The 17851-nt window shown below is 39.8% G+C and overlaps 2 protein-coding genes across 2 annotated transcripts; both read right to left on the bottom strand.

The window, feature by feature from the left end:
* Positions 1–331: 331 nt before the first annotated feature.
* LOC121952490 (G protein-activated inward rectifier potassium channel 3-like) lies at positions 332–7411 on the bottom strand. Its single transcript, XM_042499210.2, has 4 exons — positions 6414–7411; positions 4454–4676; positions 2478–3684; positions 332–1170 (listed from the first exon to the last, which is right to left on the bottom strand). Exons 2-4 carry the CDS (start codon positions 4631–4633, stop codon positions 962–964), a joined length of 1596 nt encoding a protein of 531 aa, XP_042355144.2. The 5' UTR covers positions 4634–4676; positions 6414–7411; the 3' UTR covers positions 332–961.
* A 120-nt stretch (positions 7412–7531) lies between these two features.
* On the bottom strand, positions 7532–16616 carry zw10 (zw10 kinetochore protein). The gene is made up of 16 exons (XM_042499027.2): positions 16387–16616; positions 15096–15230; positions 14873–14974; positions 14460–14537; positions 13856–14015; positions 13124–13276; positions 12530–12727; positions 11358–11494; positions 11081–11263; positions 10497–10720; positions 10096–10167; positions 9838–10007; positions 9602–9732; positions 9296–9427; positions 8615–8817; positions 7532–8266 (listed from the first exon to the last, which is right to left on the bottom strand). The coding sequence occupies exons 1-16, from the start codon at positions 16489–16491 to the stop codon at positions 8146–8148; spliced, it is 2304 nt and encodes a 767-aa protein (XP_042354961.2). The 5' UTR covers positions 16492–16616; the 3' UTR covers positions 7532–8145.
* Positions 16617–17851: the final 1235 nt, after the last annotated feature.

Below are 17851 nucleotides of genomic sequence, written 5' to 3'. Positions count from 1 at the left end.
TGAGGCGCTGCATTAAAACAGTTTTATATTTTAGCATTTTGAAGATCAGTATGGTATTTGTGAGGTGCATTTTTATCCATTAATGTAAACTACAATTACCACAACGCACCGTAGACCTTATTGTACCTGAGGGAAATGTGCCTTGGGCTTCAGTGTCTGAAGTATAAATCAATACAAACAACAACAACAATACATACACAGTAGAATACAGCAATAAAAACATCAACAAATACATTCATCCATCAGTCGCACATCCCCATCATGAAAATGCACGTTACAATTCTTTGCTGAACAGCAAAAAAGAAATGATACATATTCAGCTTAGGTGTTGAGAGATTTAAGGAACAGTAGATCAGCAAACACCTCAAATAGAACAGTAGCTGAGTAAATGTAACAGGTACTTTCCACTCTATGACATTTACGATTGATTTGTGATGCTTTAGCTAATTATTTTATAAAATGTGATAAATAAGCAAAAACCACTACAACCAGCTACAACAATACAAATCTGCTTACGTGTATTTTCATTCAAATGAAAATACACTGACATGGACCAGTCTACTTCATAAGGAGTATATAATTTGTTGATTGTATCATAACTGCAGTTTTATCCTTAGGTTTAATGATGTCAAATGAGTCCATTCACTGAATAAAGACTGCAGAGTTGAACCTGTCGGTGTTGAAAGTTCAAGAAAATTCAGTGAGAAAGTGGATCTTTGAGTGGAGCTTATTTTGGAGCACTACTTTTTCAATTGCATAGAAATGACCGCAGACTACTGGGTTCAGCAGGGTGTTTATTTTTAAAATATTGTTTAAACACAACATAAAACATTCCAAATTGTAATACTACACAAGACAGAACAACAGAAACGATGGTTGCCCTGAGATAAATATTCATGACATATGATAATTTATCTTACTGATTAAAGTCACTCATTATATGCAGACAAAAACTGCTTATTCAGCCAACATTTGTGTAAAACAAATCTTCTTCTCTTGCTGTGCTCCTGTCTTTTGCACTGAGTAGAGACATTTGGACTTCAAAGATTTTGTCAAATGCACTGTAGTCCACACGAAACGCCCCTTTCTCCAGGGAAATGCACGACTCAAATCGGTGGCCCCAGAGGACCTCGTCCTGTGTGTATGAGGTCCTCGCCTGGCATGTCATACCTGCAACACAACAAAGGATGAGAGGATCAGGTAATGTCATTTTATTGGGAGGAGTGATAACATTTGAAATTGCCTATGTCCACAATTATGCATATAAGTTTCAAACACATTGTTTAATTTTCATTGCTAGCCGTTAACATCAAGTCAGGCAGAAACAAAGATATTTGAAGCACATCACCTGTGTTGTGTATTTGGTGATGAATCATATAATAAACGATCAGAGAGAGTCAGTGAAGATACGACATCCTGAAGATTAAGTTGCAGGCCGTGGTCTTTCCATCCAACTAAACCTCCCACTTTGTACCATTTAAAGGTCCAGTGTGTAGAATTTAGGAGAATATATTGACAGAAGTTAAATAATATAATAAGTATGTTTTCTTTAGTGTATATTCACTTGAATATAAGAATTATTTTGTTTTTGTAACCTTTGAAGGATGTGTTTATATCTGCACAGGAAGAGGATCCTTGTCCAAAGAAATCATCTGGTTCATATAATTTGTATGACATACTTGGGCCATGTTAAAGCAAAAAAACAAATCCTTAGATTTTGAGAATAAAGTCATAATTTTACGAGAATAAAGATGCAATTTCAAGAAAAAAAAGTCGATATTACAAGAAAAAATGTGTAAATTTAGTTGTAATACTACAACATTCAACTCGTAAATTTTTTAACAAAAAGTTGCAATATTATGAGATTAAACTTGTAATTTTATGACAAATAACACCACAGATTGAGACGGGTCACTTCTGATCATTTATTCATACTTGTTATACCATATTACCCAATTTTCCGATCTTACTCTGTGACTTAATTAGTAACTATGACTTTATACAAGTAATAATATGACCTTTTTCTAAAAATCGAAGATTTTTTATTTCTTTAAGATAGCCCTAATCCTCCAGCATAGTTTTGGAAAGGAAGAGACCTTTGTGTATAATTCAGCTCCCAGTAAAAACCTCCTTAACATCTGAATCATAATTTATCAGAGAAAAATGGTGAGCACACATTAGCAGTTCCTGAGCTAGCGAAAACTGATTTGTAACGTGAAACGGCTTTTTTCGGTGTTTATACCAGTTTAAATCAAAATATCCATTTGTTTTGGAGGGGAAGAGACTGCCACGGAGAACTTTGCTCCCAGTATAAAGCTCCGGTATCACGAACAGTCGAACACAGAAGGAATTCTAACCGGGAGAAGTTTCAGCTGCTTGCAATCTGCAATCCTCACTTCTACAAGCCACTAAATCCCTCTAAATCTTACACACTGTTCCTTTAACTGTTTGACAACTCTTCTTTAATTTTTACAAACCTGATGCTTCCACGATGCCCTCCAGGATGACAATGATCTCGAAGGTCTCCCTCTTCAACCGCTCTGACCCCACCTCCCAGAAAGGGCTGCTTTCATTGATGATGTGGGTGATGGTCTGTGGTTCCACCAGGAGCAGCCTGTCTCCACCGGTGTCGTAGCCCAGATTGATCTCAGACTGCTCCAGGGGAATGAACTCGCCCTCCTTGGTCTGCCTGGACTTGATCAGCTTGGCCCGGATCTTGGCGTCCACCATGTGGCTCGCTCTCAGGTCACCAATGCGGAAGAGCATGCACAGCTTCTCGTCACGCTCACATATGACACAGTGCTTGCTAAAGATCAGCGTCTGGGCTCTCTGCTGTGGCCGGGAGATTTTCACAAACATGCAGCCCACCATGAGAGCATCGATAATGGAGCCAAGGATGGACTGGACCATGAGGAGAACCGTACCCTCGGGGCAGTTGGCCGTCACCATCCTGGAGCCGTACCCAATTGTCCTCTGGCTTTCTAATGACAGCAGCAGGGCTGAAAGGAAACTGTCTACATTTTGGAAACATGCCTTCCACTGTGGGTCATGAACATGTGCAATGTCGTCACGCAACCAGGCACCGAAGAGGTAGATTCCACCAAAGGCCACCCATGTGAGAATGTAGCACATAGTGAAGACGAGAAGGAACCAGCGATACTTGAGGTCCACTAGCGTGGTGAAAATATCTGAGATAAAGCGACTCTTGTCTGCAATAGGACCCAGATTGACCCTGCACTTGCCATCCTTGGTGACGTAACGCTGCCGCTGATTGCTGGCAGAAACATGCAACGAGTGGTCGTCCCCGAGCAGCTTACAGCGCTTCCTGTGACTCTTTGCACCATTCAGCTTCTCTATTGCAGACATGGGAACGTTGCTGCTGCTGGTGGAGCCTCTAGATTGCCACCTGGAGCTGAAACGCTTCAGGCCTCTGTTGCGATGCGAACGCTGAGGCTTCGAGGTCACTTCTGCTGGTTCCAGAGGAGCGGCTTGGTTAGCGTGCTGTTGGTGCAGTTGCTCCTGCTCAGCCAAAGTCAGAGCGTGAGAGGACTGGCTGAAGGGACTCTGGGAGGGAGAACCCTCCTGAGATGGTGGAAGTGACGAGCACTTAGCATAGTTCAAGTTGTGGATAAGAGAGCCTCTTTTTGTGGTCATCATGGCACCAACACTGGATTTAGTTATAACCTTACAGGAAGGAGAACAATGCATTAAATAAATTCATGTGGGGGCGACCACTAGCAAACTAGCTCACCCGGTAGAGTGTGTGCCCCATATGTTGAGGCCTGTGGCCCTTTGCTGCATGTCATTTCCCCTTTGTCTTCCCCCATTTCCTGTCAATCCATAGCTGTCCTGTCAATAATATACATAATCTTAATAAACAGATGTCGGTACACGGTCTGTCCTAAAGGCAGGGACTGATGACGATCATTGTGTCAATGATGTTCCAAAATAGTTTGAATTCACCAATTAGTTACTCTTTTACCCTGCTTGTTTTTGCCACAGCCAGGCTTTGATTGTTATTATTTATGTATAAAGTTTCATGTTACCTGTTTATGATTATGTTTAAGTGTTTCTCAAGGAGAAGTCTCAATTTGAAATCTCTGAAGATATGAAATGTTGCAGGAGGACAATGGTGGTAACACAAGTGAGAGGGCAGTGTGTTGTCAGAGTACAGACAGTGTAGCTTTGTTTGATCTTAAACGCTCTCTCCCAGTACTGGACCAATTACAGAAAATTATTGTTCACATCAGTCACTTGGACACAAAGAAAACACGGTCCAGGCTGAAAAATGCAAACAAAGAAACATTTCCTCTTCAGCAGATCGCTGTCAAATCAGTCTTCTCAAACTCTGCACACATCTGTCTGCAGAGTGATGCCCAAACATGCAGGTAAAATAAGAAAAAGGAAAACACATTTCTGTGCACATCATATCATATAATATAGGAAACTGTACCTTATAAGTGTAAGGAGTGTATCGGATTGATTCAGACTGTGGTCGAGGCAGGTACGCCAGCAGATATTTAGCAGGTCGATTCTGCGTTGGGGGAATGGAGTTCCTGCGAGGCTCGATCCTGACGGGGCCCCTGATCTGACTGTTGCACTGAACGTTTTGTAACGTAACAGTGGAGATCATTGCTGAGGTCCTCGCAATGTTGATTTCTTTTTAGGTTCTGCTTCTGTTTGGGTCACAAAATTACATCCAATTACGTTATATATGTCAGTTTTCAACAGAGTTTACGAGGCAACAAAAACTCATGTTAATGCAGAAATATGTTCGAATATCTGGTGACAGAACTTAAGAGGTTTTGAGACAGTTATTCAATGCAACATGACTTAGGGCTATATTACATTTTCTCAACGTTTTATATAAATGCTGCTTCTCTTTCAAGAAAAAAAAAAATCCTGCGAGCCCTCTAGATGCATCTGCTGATCAGCCCGAGCTGTGATGGTGTATGATGACGTGCCAAAAGCAAATGTTTCACTACTTCCTTATCAGCACAACATGAGGTTTCATCAGCCTGAAGTGGGCTGATCGGTGTCTCTATCCCCTCTCCGATTTATTACACATGTAGGGATTATCACTAATCCTCAAAATTAATCGGAGAAACACCAAAGAACATGATGGATTTGAAAAGATTACCAACTGTATTTGCCCGAAGGCTTAGAGAAAAGTATTGTCCAGATGTGTCCAAGTGAACTGTGGTAAATTCACTCGTCTCTTCAGCAGAACTCTGATTATTGTGTCACAACACTGACACACAACATTTGAACAAGTTTCTTAATCCACAATGCACATGTGATCCAGCTGTGTGATGCAGCTGTTTACAGGAGCCAATCAGATGGACAGGATTTTACTGCGGGAATCTATCTTATTAAACAGGCACGGAAACTAAAAGGTCTGATCTGAATCTGAGTGTTAGACTGGTTTTAGCGAGGGTGCAGGTATCTTGAGGCAGTCATTTAATTTCTTGCATTTTAGTTAATTTTTCTGCACCATTGTTTGCATTTTCTGCATCAATGTATGCTGCAAATGTCTTTAACTTTGTCAAAGTAAAAGTCTTATGCTACTTTCATACTTTTATTTGGAGGGCAAATGCATATGTCTAAATACTGAGGAAGACCTGTCCTTGTAAACTATCATACACAAATCAATTTAAATATAACTGGTAAATAGACAGAAAACAGTAAACACACCTTTGTTACACTCATAACTGTCCCTTGTGCAACAATAGCAGCTAGGATCTAAAATTTACCTTCAGGCAAGGCGGCATGACTGGGAAAGTTAAAGGTTACATATCTAATAAAATAAATAGAAATAGAATAAAAACAAAAGGAATAACTACTGTGGATATAATGATAAAACTTAAATGTGCAACACTTTAAAATAATGATGTGGAATTATTAAAAAGTTGAAAATTATTTTTTCGTACATAATTTCTTATCTTTTTTCCTAACTTAAGTTCCATGGAAAGAAATAATAATTATTGCTAATCTGGTTCTAACTACAGGGCAAACATGAATTCCCTTGAATAAAATGCCAAATGCGTAATTTATCACTGAGAACTATTGGAAATGTTCAACTGACCTAAAAGTGCACACTGACTGACAGTCTCAGGTTCTGTTAATCAGCAAATATTTAAAGTTACGAGTAAAGAGAAACAACTTTGCACCGTCTGTATTCTCCCTATATTTTCTAATGTTATGCACAAAATGAATAATAAAATATAGAGAATCAACAATTAATATAATAATCAAGTAAACTTAAGTAACTGAGGTCTTTAAGGGGTGTAGTAGCTTCCACTGATTCATATGTCAAAAGATCAGAAAGCTTAACTCCTAAACAACAGAATTCAAACAAAATAGTTTTAATAATACATTATTAGAAATAAAAAGCATACCTGTGTAAAACATACCTCAAGATGAACACAGCTGCTGCCAGAACTTGACTTCCATCTTTGAATCATCAGGTTTGATCTGATGAAGGAGGAGACGAGGAGCAAGTGAGGAGGTGCTGCTGCTGCTGCTGTGTGACTGTCCAGCTGTTTGTCTCCTCCCCCTGCATCACTCATGGAGAAAATACTGATGAAACTCTAAAACACTGCAGCTCCAAAGACAATCTGACAATTAAATTAATATTATAATGTGTAATAATGCATTTGTTACATACCGGTAGCACTTTCCCCAAAGAGGCAGCAGTCTGTAGCTCCTCAAATCCTTGCTACTTTTTTTCCCTATATTTTGCTTTTTTTTCAACTCCGTGGATCCTCCTGCTGAAGCCCAACTTTTCTACGATAGAGAAGCCCCTATCAACATCAGGAAAAGTTGTGTGGAGTTTGGACTGAATGCAGCAGACAGCGAGAGGATCCCCACCAACGGCATACGCCGAGCGGCCAGTCAGACCAGAGGGGAGAAACGGAACCAAGAGCGCCGGACAACGAGAGAGAGGAGAGCTGGCATCAGGGCGAGGTTGACCCGACTTGGACTGAGAGCTGTTCCTCTATCTCTAACCATCTTCACAGAGACATGGTTAACCCCTAAAATTCTGGATCAAGCTATTGCACTGGATAGACAGACCTTGTAAGGAGCCATAAGGACACAAGACTGATGCAAATACAAAAAAATGCACTGCAGGAAATGAATGATGCCACCAGCAGCAACATGCCCAAGCAACCGGATGGAAATTTCATAGTAGCTGCTTTAATCAACTCATCATTCAACTCCAAAGATGTAGCAGGATCAAAGACAAATTAAATTTCATTGACTAATAAATAAACCTTCTACCTTCTAATCATCAAAGTCCCTGATTAATCATGATCTTGTGTGTAATATAGTAAGTCTCCAAGGCATCAGAGTTTCCTTGCCTCATGAGGTGACCTAAATTGAAATGGGTCATCCTCCGAGGAGCATAAATGTGCTCTGGCACTCTCTAACTTTTGTGCAAGGTAAAATTTTTGACCTGAAAGTGGTGCAACATGGACCAACAAGGAGGCATCAAAATCATATAGATCAAACCCAAACAGTTTGGAAAAGGTTCTGTAAAGAGTCTTTTGGTTTATTTGGACAAGTAATAAATACATTGTAGAAGAGGTCAGTTAAGGTTCGCACAAGAAAGCTCTTGACAAGAGACAAAAGGTCGAGGGTATAACCTTTGACAGGACTTAATGGTTGTTTAGAGACGTTTAGGTCCAAACAAACTCCTGAAATGACATCAGTTTAGAAAAGCTGAGACAAACTACAGACGAGGTTTAATTAACAACGTGCAGTAATGTTAACGATAGGTACAACACACATGTCAACAGATGGCAGGCCGCTGGTTACACAACCTCAGTTGGCTTTGTTGTGGTAAACCCCCAAAGCTATATGACTGAGGCTGCTGATGTAAAGAAGCCTTTGTGTAATCTCTGTGGGACTAATTGCAGTCTGAATGCTGAGAAGGAACATATCCCACAGATTGATTACAACCGGCTTATAGGCACAGCGACAGCACCTTCATCAGACGGGGCAACTATGTCTCTGTGACAAACTGCTCAGTCTACACACAGAGAAATGCATATTCAATGCAACAGAAAATGGAAATGAATAAAGGCATGACTCATATTTTCCTCAGGAGGAAAAAGTGCTTTAGTATCGTTCTTATGCGTTCATTTATTTGATTTTGGTCAGAGCGACAGCTCTCCTCTCTGTATTCTGAAACAAGGCTCGGATCAGATTCTTCACCTCTGAACTAGAGAACTCCAGCGCCAACGGACCTTTACTGTCAGCCCACCTGTGGAGAGGAAACACACACACACACACACACACACACACACAGAGCTTTTAATGTGTAAATAATGTTGTGTATATTTTATGATCGTTAAGTGTCTTTAAGTATCACAAAAAGTGTTATAAATGAAATGCATTATTATTATTATTATTATTATCATTATTATTTAAAATGTATGATGGATACCAAAGCCTTTCTTTTTATGCACTCACATAAAAGTTAGTTTACTACTGTCTTATTAATATTTTTTTAAAACAATGATTTATCATCAATTATGTTTTTTAAGACCTGCAATTACCTTTTTTTTTAAAAAAAACTTTACATTATCATTTATTTGCACAGTTTCCTTACCTGTCGACGATTTCCTGCAGGTTGGCCCGCAGCACGATGACCAGCTCCTTAAAGGTGCTCCACTTCCTCACGTAGAGCGGCACTTCCTCCTGATACTTCTTGTTCTTGTTTTCCTCTGCCAGAGGGATGAAAACCAGCGGACCTTCCTCGATGAGAGTTTGACACAGAGTGTGGAGGTGCTCCCCGTCCTCAGAGGAAATATCCTTCAGATGGGTGAGTGGGAAATTAAATCCTCAGTGATTATCAGTAACGTAATAAAACAAGTATACAGCAGATTAGCATCACAAATTATCAAGATAATATCACTTCAGGGTTTGAACTTAACAAATTTGGGTATTTAACCTGGGACTGAAACCAAAGTGGAAGCAGCAATCAGAGCCCACACTTACTAATGACATTAGTGCACGTGCCGTGTGTAAATCGTGTTGAAATTAATTATCTTAGCCACTGTTTTAAAGGTTATTCAACGCCACTGTTTTATCTATTTATTTTTTTTACCAGGCTCCTAAGTGACCAACATTCATTTGTTTGTGGCATCCACCAACTCATTATCATTATTCGTCATCTAGATTTTATTTGATAATTTACCGTACGTGTCTTCATTGGGAGTTTTTGCCTGACAGTGCTCAAGAAAAGTCCCACATTTATGTTGAGGGACCGTCATGTTAAAAAAGTACAAACCTCCAGCATCATGATTTTGGCGATGACCTCTGTGATGGCTGTATTGAGGAGGTTGCCCATGGCTTTACAATAGATGCTGACTGGTAAGACATCCTGCCACACTGTGCCAAGCTGCTTCAGCTGATGGATGACCTGCAATCATGCAAATAGATCATCAGCGTATAAAGAAGAGGCAGTGAATAAATGAAAAAAAAGAACTGTTTCATACAGATATATGTCTGTTTGCTCAAACACCATTTTCATGACACACTCACTATTATAACACATTTACACAATACATATTATTTTCAGGGCCTTTCCTCTCACCTGTCTTACTGCTTTGCTTGCAGCAATGTAGTTATCTTCATCATCAAGGTTGCAGAAATTATGAGCAGTGGAAAGTCTCTCCAAAAGTTCTGCTCTCTGGACGTTCATCTGAGCTAAGAAGCACTGTGCACCTGGAAGAAAATGACAAAAGGGTGCTCAGTATATTTTAAGTCAATCTGCGGATCAGATGTTGATATTTCATATGTAGAAGTGGAAATTCAGAACTCTTTGCGTACCCAGTTTCCTGAATCCGGGCACCATGTCAACAAACGTTGCAACGCCCTCGCTGAGGGGCTGCGGCAGGTGAGATCTGAAATGGTGTCCCAGGGTGAGCAGGTGGTGGGCCAGGTACATGCAGTTGTTGTGCTGGATAGCAGCCAGGTGAGGGAACTTGAGCAGGTTTTCCCTGGATGGAGTTAGCAGAGAAACAAAAAAAAAAAACTCTTAGCGCCTTAAAGGGAGTAGGGGCCTTAAAGTAACGGAAATATTCTTACTTGTGGTACGTCGGTACGACATCGTAGAACAGCTGGAAGATGTTTCTCACAGTGAAGAAGAGTTGTAATGCACTGATAAGAACAACAGGAAGATTTGTTATATTTTGCAACATTTTGTTTTTTAAGATTATTTTTTGGCATTTTAACCTTTATTAGATAGGACAGATCAATAGCGTGGGGCTTTTCCGATAGGGGCTTTTCCAAAATATACGGTCTACAACATGGTTCTCCGCCTATCTCCTTCTGGGTAGTTAGAGAGTGTTAGATGTGCACAAACAGACAAAAACTGGCCGCACAGGATCTCTCGACTGGCCTTGACTCTTGATATGACATCACCGTGGCTGTGCGGACATTTGAGCCCCACAAAGAAGCATAAATCGAGCATTCGGTCTGTAACATACCATTGTGTGGAGCTTCCGACGGCTTCACACAGGGTGTTGAGTGCCAGCTCCATCAGCTGCTGCACCGACTCACTGATGCGGCAGGCTGGAAGGCACAGACTCCACGCAGAGAGCTGCTTCGCGTTCTCCATCATCATCTCGTCCTTTGTGGTCTCTTGCTTCACCTTCAGCTCTGAAGCTGGAGCAGGCAGCTTGGGAAGACGCAGTTTGTAGTCTGGTGTGATCTAACAGGAAAGATTGGGGGGACAAAAGGAAGCATTAAAACACATCTGGAGATTTTGGGAAATATTTAATGTAAAGTTGGACATGCAATGGAATACAACAGTGAAAATTTAGTGCCCAAGTTTAAGTTTGCCACAAGGGAAATAAATTCCTAATGAGTGAAAATCTGTCACCGAAAACCAAATTTCAAGCAGAAAAGTGGTGGCGTGAGAGAATGTCATGACAGGGGGTCAGAGAGTCTAAAGAAACTAACAGCCCAAGAAAATCACGTTTGATGTTTCCCGTTTTCCATTTCAGGGTAAAGCAACTGAATCAATCACCACGCTCCTGTTTCTTCACACTCAGCCCTCGCTCACACATACTTTGACGGTGTTGTGCATCTTGGAGGTCATGAGTTTGCGGGCCGCCACGATGACATCCTTGCACTTCTTGCTGGCAAAGTGACAGTTGACGTCTCTGGCATATTTGAGCAGGTCTGTGGAGTCACCCTGCAGATACTCCATCTCCTTCAGAGACTTCTCAAACTCCTCAGTTTCCTTGATCACCTGGAACACGGAAAACAAAACAAAATTTAAAAAAAGTAAAAACTGAATTCTGTATGTGTTACAGCATGATGGCAAACTGTTATTGGGTGCATACAGTGTTGTATTTCTCCAGCTGGCTGCTGTTGGTGGGGATGGAGTAGAGCAGACACTCATGGATGATGCACTGGGAAATTTCCTCCCAAATCAGCTCCCCCAAGATAGCTGACAGCTTTCTGTCTCCAATGGACACATCTGAAAAACAACACACACTTATTTGCTTACTGATCATAATTTAAAAATTGTTCACCTTCTGATCTCATTACTCAGGAAATGATCGAGTTGTAAAACACTGTGACAACTATAAAAGGTTAGATTGCTATTTGTCAACCTGGACCCCATTTTTCCATGTTTTGCGGTTAAGAGACTAAAGAAATTAGTGCAGTATTGAGGAAGAAGGCTGCAGCTGGCAGCGGTGAAACGAGCTGCACTGTAACCACTTGGGGCATGTTCACATTGTCAGCTTCCATCCACTAAAAGTTGTTTTTGCCACAGACAGGACAGCACTCCTGAGACTTTATTTTGAAGAAAAATGTCTCTGCAATGTAATGATGATACCCAAATTGAACACTTTAAAGTCAGAGGATTTGGATCTAAATTCATTATGTAGCCTATAAATCATAATTTTAGGGTGATGTTTTTTTTTCATCAACACTAGGGACTTCTGCTTCTCCTGGTAGCAGTCAACACCACTATCTACTGGCCAGAATCTGGTACAGTCAGGGAGACTAATCAGTTATTGATGACTAAATTGGCCAGAATATAATGGCTTTAATTTTTTTTAATAGTTATAGTTTTTTTTTATAGTTAGTAGTTATCGTTCTTGGCATAAGTTTCTATTTTTTTGATAAAACAAAATTGCTACCGCCAGAGTTTAAGATTGTTTTTAAATGGAGTCTGGTGGGTTTAGGAATTTCTGGGATGTTTCTGGTGTAACAGCAAGGATCTTACTCTTTAACAAAAAGGTCTATATTTGAAGGGATCTTCTCCATATTGTTGTCAGACACAGAATAACAATCTGAGCCAGTCAGTCAACAACAACAACAAGGTCTTTTAGTGGATGTTAATTGAAAGTGTGAGCATGCCCTGAGTGATTACATTGCAGCCTGTTTTGTGGCTTCCAGCTGCAATGCTCTTGCTCAATACTGGACTATTTTCAAATATTATTGCCTCCAAGTTACCCTTTAAAGCATGACATATAATTTCTACGTGGGCCTGGCTGTGCTGTACCTAGCAGGTGTGAGTGCAGCGTCCTGAGCACCAGGAGCAGTTTGCTGTAGACTTGTGAAGGAGTGGATCTCTCGTCGAGGCTCTCCTCCAAACACTGTAAGGCCAGGATGGTTCCCTCACCCGGCTGCTCTGTCACCCTCACCGACAGCGACGGGTAAATCACCAACGGCTTCAACATGGTCTTCAACAGCACCTGACCTGAGGGACAACAGAAATCAGCACTGAGCGGGTTCTGACCTGGGACACATGGTGCTTTAGAGCTAGATCATAGATTTATCTGGCCGATAAATCGGAGGATACTAAGCTTATTGTGGATACACAGTATGAATTCACACATCAACTCATACAGCACAAAAAAGGAGTTTAGAAATGCCAAAAACATGCTTAGGAAAAGCGTCCACCGCAGAGCACTGAGTAGTTAAAATTTTAAACTGTAAATTGTCCCGCTCAGTACAAATGTTGTACACAATTACCTAAAAGTGTGGTGCAAATTTTTAAGTAACTCAAAAAAAGTGTCTAGAAGGTATGAAAATGGATTTAATAGACTATGAAAGTGCTGCCTATTGAAGAGTGAGCAGTGTTGGTTGCTCTTACTGAAGAGTTTGATCTTGTGCTGAAGGTCTCCCTGGATGGCCAGTGCTTGCAGGACGCAGCGCAGCAGAGCAGGTGGTTTCTCTTCACTGTCCTTACTGCACGCATGGCTCAGGTTCAGCTCCACCTTCAGGAAGGACTTCATACCTGCAGGCTCTGATGACACATCCAAAAGTCACTACACCTTGCACTCAGATGGGACTTCTGTCATGTTTTTGAAATATACAAACTAAGAAAAGACCAGTTTATTCATCAATGATTAAATTTTGGACAAGCTGGGTAGAAGGGATCCCTAATTGTTTTTTAGACAATGACTGTAATTAATGCAGTAACTGGGTAAAAGGTGAGAGTGAGTATTGATTCGCTGCCTGAACAATCCTCTGTATGATCAGTATCACATATACACCTACACGCAGATGGAAAAAAGCAATGCTACGTATAGTTTAATGTACCTTTAAGACATCATTGAATGCTGCTGCATTTGAAAATGTAGGCTTTTTTTTGTTTGATGAAATTTTTTTTTAAGAATAAAGTTCAAAATTAGCAAAGTACAGAACAGAGTATACTTTATATAGATGTATTAGTACCATGTCGGTCTGTCAGACAGACAAATACATTTCCCAAAGGAAATTAATGCAGTCAGCTGCTCATGTTCACTCAAACAATAAAGACACAACAAAAGCATAATAAAAATATCAATTAAGAAAAAAAAGAAGAAAAAGTAGAATGTCTTACCCTTTGAGGACGGTAATCTCCAGATGACGAGGCGCTTCCATTCATCTCCCAGGTGGTAAATTAGGTTTTCTCTTTGCACTGTCAACTCAGAGCTAAGAGCACTGAGCAGTGGCAGCTGGGACGTCTTCCAGCCCTTCAGTGAATCCACACTGGCTCTTGCCTGTAAACAAACAAAAAAAAAGTCATATCAGTATCAATTAGTACATTGACATGCACTCAGGGTGCTATTTATAGACTGAAAAGAGAGGCGGAACAAATATGAGAATGTGGTTAAAATCCTCCTGTATAGACAAGCTTTTACTGTTAAAATAACATTTCTTATTTAGCTTTCATTTGTTCTGCATAATGTTTACTGACGCTAAATCACGCATGCATGTATGACACACCCACATGGCATTTTTTTCCTGTTGCAGTTATTCCTCTGACATTTGAGTCAATTTATTTAACAAGATATAGCCACTTCCCAGGATGACCTGGGGTTAAGACTACTGGGCACTACTGGTGATTGGATATACATGTAATTTGAAAAAATGCTGGGTGAAAAAGTGCAGTCACAATTTCCTCTTTTTGAAAATAAGACAATAACACAATAAGCAGCTCTCACCTTTTCCAGCTGGTTGGCTGCATCAACATACTTCTTGTCCAGTAAAGCTTTGTTGAACTCCTCCATTGCACTGTGAAACTGAGTCACACAGAAGACGTGACAGTTACAGAAACATGCAAACGTGTAGATTGTTAAAAATTATAGCTAGACGTTTACAAATGCATATAATAAATGTTATAATGATCTTATTAGAGAAAGAAATTCATAGAAAAGTATGCAGAATTACAATCATTTCTTTCTCAATAAGGTGACATTAGCACCCTAATGATTTCAATAAGTGGATGTGAAGTTACTTCTATCTATGATGTGTTCATAGACTGGCTAATGGAGTAATGTGGAAACTCCCTGACACTATTGATTTGTGAAAAATATTACTTCATAATTTATTTAATTAACTGCCATGTATGTTGTACCTCTTTCAGATGTCCAAGCATTGTTATGACGATAGTGTTTTTCTCCAGCTGCTGCTTCAGCTTTGCATATTCTGCCACAGCCACGTGAATATTTTGCTGCACCTGTGTCAACAAACACAAACAGGTAAAAACTATAGTACTGCCCTGAAAGCTGGACCCAGTCTCTGCTTTCAAGTGACCTGGTCTGAGCTTTACTTTCATTTCTAAACAGTATTATGCATACCTCAGTCTCAATGCAATTTTTAAGGACATCCATTTCTTTGGAGACCTCCTCAACCTGCACCATCAGCTCCTCAGATCCTTGAAGGCTCGGGAGGAAGTCACTATACTTCTTGTTTATCATTTCACACACTTCCTCCTATGAAAATAAAACACAAAGAAACAGAGTCAATGGATATATTGCATCATTAGATGTCATTACTCATGCATACAGTTGCAGTGATATACCAAGAAAACGCATGTCATACTATGTAAATTTGCTTATCTATGGTATTGGAAAGCAACCTGAGAAGGCATCTCACCACGGTGTGCAGTGCAAAACTCCTTTCCTTCTTGACTGCCTGTCAGGCTGTTTAAACATACTTTGGTTTAAGTTTCTACATAATACAGTGTTTATTCAATCAAAAAAAATCATTTAAGGGTCACTTTTACTGATAACAATAATAATAACCTACTGATTGTAAAATACAGTATCATGGTGAACTTTTCAAGATGGTTATTGTACCATGAAAATCTCACACTGTTGCAGCCCTTCTCATGCATTAATGTAAAAGCAGGATTTTTCTGCTGTAATTTGATGCAGTAGAGCTTATTTCAAACTACTAACTAATTATAATTTTCATTATGGATTAATTTACTGATTATTTTCTTCATTGCTGATGGTTTAATTTTTAAAAATTGTCTAACTTGTGATAAATACAATCACAATTATTAGGAATCCAAAGTGACACCTTTACAATTTTTGCTTTATCCAAACAATAATCCAGACATCAACATAATTTCAATATACATTAACAATATTTAAGTAATTAATGGGAAAATCAGCACAGTTTTACGTTTATGAAGCTGACATCGTGAAACGTTTTGCATGATGATTATCAAAGTAGTTTTAAAAGCTCTCCGTATAACTTGTGTTCACACATTTTAATTTGTAAAGTTACAATTAATTACAGCAGATAAATATGAGAAAAAAAGCCGAAACATTATAGTTTTACTGAAAATAATAGAGCCACGTAGCCTGATGTCACCACTGAGCCTGCGACTCATTTGGCTAACTGTTAGCAAACAAAAAGGCAACTAACATTAACAGAACAGTCTGCTCTACATCAGCTAATAACGTGGCTGGCATTTATGTGCAGCTGTGTATTATTTCGGGGAGCACCGTAAAAATCTAGCTAGCGTTATCTAAATGATCAGAGAAGTTTAATGCCTCTCTGTGTTAGCGCTAACTGCTAACGCTGGTTCAAACTTTACTTAGCTTCGCGGAGCTAATGCTATGCTAGCTAAAGGATTACCTTCGTATCTTCCACCTTGCGCGACATTTTGCTTATTTTGCAGGACAAATCTTCCTTCTCAAGTTTGCCAGAGCTGGCGAGCACTTCGGTCACAAACGACGACATGCTGTTTGTGTACAGTACCCTTATAATGTTTCAGAAAAGTGTGACAGGTCAGCACAACAACAACTCAGGACCCGCCAGGTGGTGTGATTGGTCCCGAGACGCGCCGAGACGTCGGCGTCTGGTCCCGCCCCCTGAGTTCTTCTTCGTTTGTTTTTATTTAGTGACAAACCTCTACCGCCACCCTCTCTCAAGAAATGCCGAAAAAATGAGAAAAAAATACAGAACATTTTTCAAGAAAATTACCTGAAAATAAGAAAACAAAACGAAACAAAACAAACAAGAAACTGTCCCAAAAAGTGCTGATTATTTTATATAAGAGTTGGTGTAAATTGATGCTATTTCCTTCAAAAACATGGGAGATGACGCTAAGCAACTTGGTGAGAAATGTTACACAAATTGAAAAACATTAGTAGATTTAGAAAATTATTTTTAAAAATTTTGGAAAAATGTCTGGGGAAAAAGGAAAAAAGGCTAGGGAAAAACTATGCAAACAATAAATGTAACTACATATTTAGAATTATGTTACAGAATTATTAGCACTTTTTCCAAGTCTTCTTACCGTTTTCTAACTTTATTTTTATTTTTCTTCTTTAACTCAGGGAATTTTCCTGTAGTTTTCACTAACTTCTTGCAAATTTTTGGGTCATTTCCTCTTTCATTGCTCATTGGCTTTCTCCGATTTTTTTTTTTGTAAGAAATCAAGCCCATTTGCTTGACAAACAAGTCTGAACGTGTACTAAAAACTTTTGCTGATCATCTTGTTAATATAAATAAATTTTAACATCTCACTCTCACAACAGACTGTTCCCTCCTGCCTCAAGATAGCCATCATCATCCCTGTACCTCAAAAGTCTACCGTGTTTAGTCTTAATGACTAGTCTTAATGACTACCACCCAGTGGCTCTTTGAGAAACTGGTTCACCAGCAAGACAACATCCCTGCCAGCCTGGACCCTCACCAGTATGCTTTCAGAACCAACAGATTCACAGACAGATTCATATCTACTGCTCTTCACTCAACAGCTACATCAGGATGCTGTTTGTTGACTTCAGCTCAGCATTCAACACAATCTCTCCCATGCAGCTGTTTGGAAAACTTAACACTCTGGGCTTCAGTACAACACTCTGCAACTGGATACTGGACTTCCTCACATGCAGACCTGAGATGGTTGGCATTCACATCTCCTCCTCTACATTAGTGCTTAACATTGGAGTCCCCCAGGGCTGTGTGCTTAGCCCCCTTCTGTTTACACTGTACACCCATGACTGCACTCCCAGACATCAGGAGAACTTTATTGTGAAGTATGCGGAGGACACCACCATCATCGATCGTATTATAAACAATGAGAATTCATACCGGG

This window comes from Plectropomus leopardus, chromosome 15, assembly GCF_026936395.1.
Source record: "Plectropomus leopardus strain MGB_pleo_1.0 chromosome 15, ASM2693639v1, whole genome shotgun sequence".
Lineage (NCBI taxonomy): Eukaryota > Metazoa > Chordata > Actinopteri > Perciformes > Serranidae > Plectropomus > Plectropomus leopardus.
Note: the sequence above shows the minus strand (reverse complement) of the source record. Positions and strands in the feature narration are given on the sequence as shown.

What these genes read in the sequence shown, in the direction of transcription:
- LOC121952490 (XM_042499210.2), bottom strand. Translation starts at nt 4,633, where the DNA reads ATGATCTCCACTGTTACGTTACAAAACGTTCAGTGCAACAGTCAGATC. An exon ending in ACACTCCTTACACTTATAAG is followed by an intron (nt 3,685 to 4,453) that starts GTACAGTTTCCT and finishes CCTTCCTGTAAG; the next exon opens with GTTATAACTAAATCCAGTGT. An exon ending in GGGCATCGTGGAAGCATCAG is followed by an intron (nt 1,171 to 2,477) that starts GTTTGTAAAAAT and finishes GTTGTGTTGCAG; the next exon opens with GTATGACATGCCAGGCGAGG.
- zw10 (XM_042499027.2), bottom strand. Translation starts at nt 16,491, where the DNA reads ATGTCGTCGTTTGTGACCGAAGTGCTCGCCAGCTCTGGCAAACTTGAG. An exon ending in CAGCCAACCAGCTGGAAAAG is followed by an intron (nt 14,016 to 14,459) that starts GTGAGAGCTGCT and finishes GTTTGTTTACAG; the next exon opens with GCAAGAGCCAGTGTGGATTC. An exon ending in CCAAAATCATGATGCTGGAG is followed by an intron (nt 8,818 to 9,295) that starts GTTTGTACTTTT and finishes ACCCATCTGAAG; the next exon opens with GATATTTCCTCTGAGGACGG.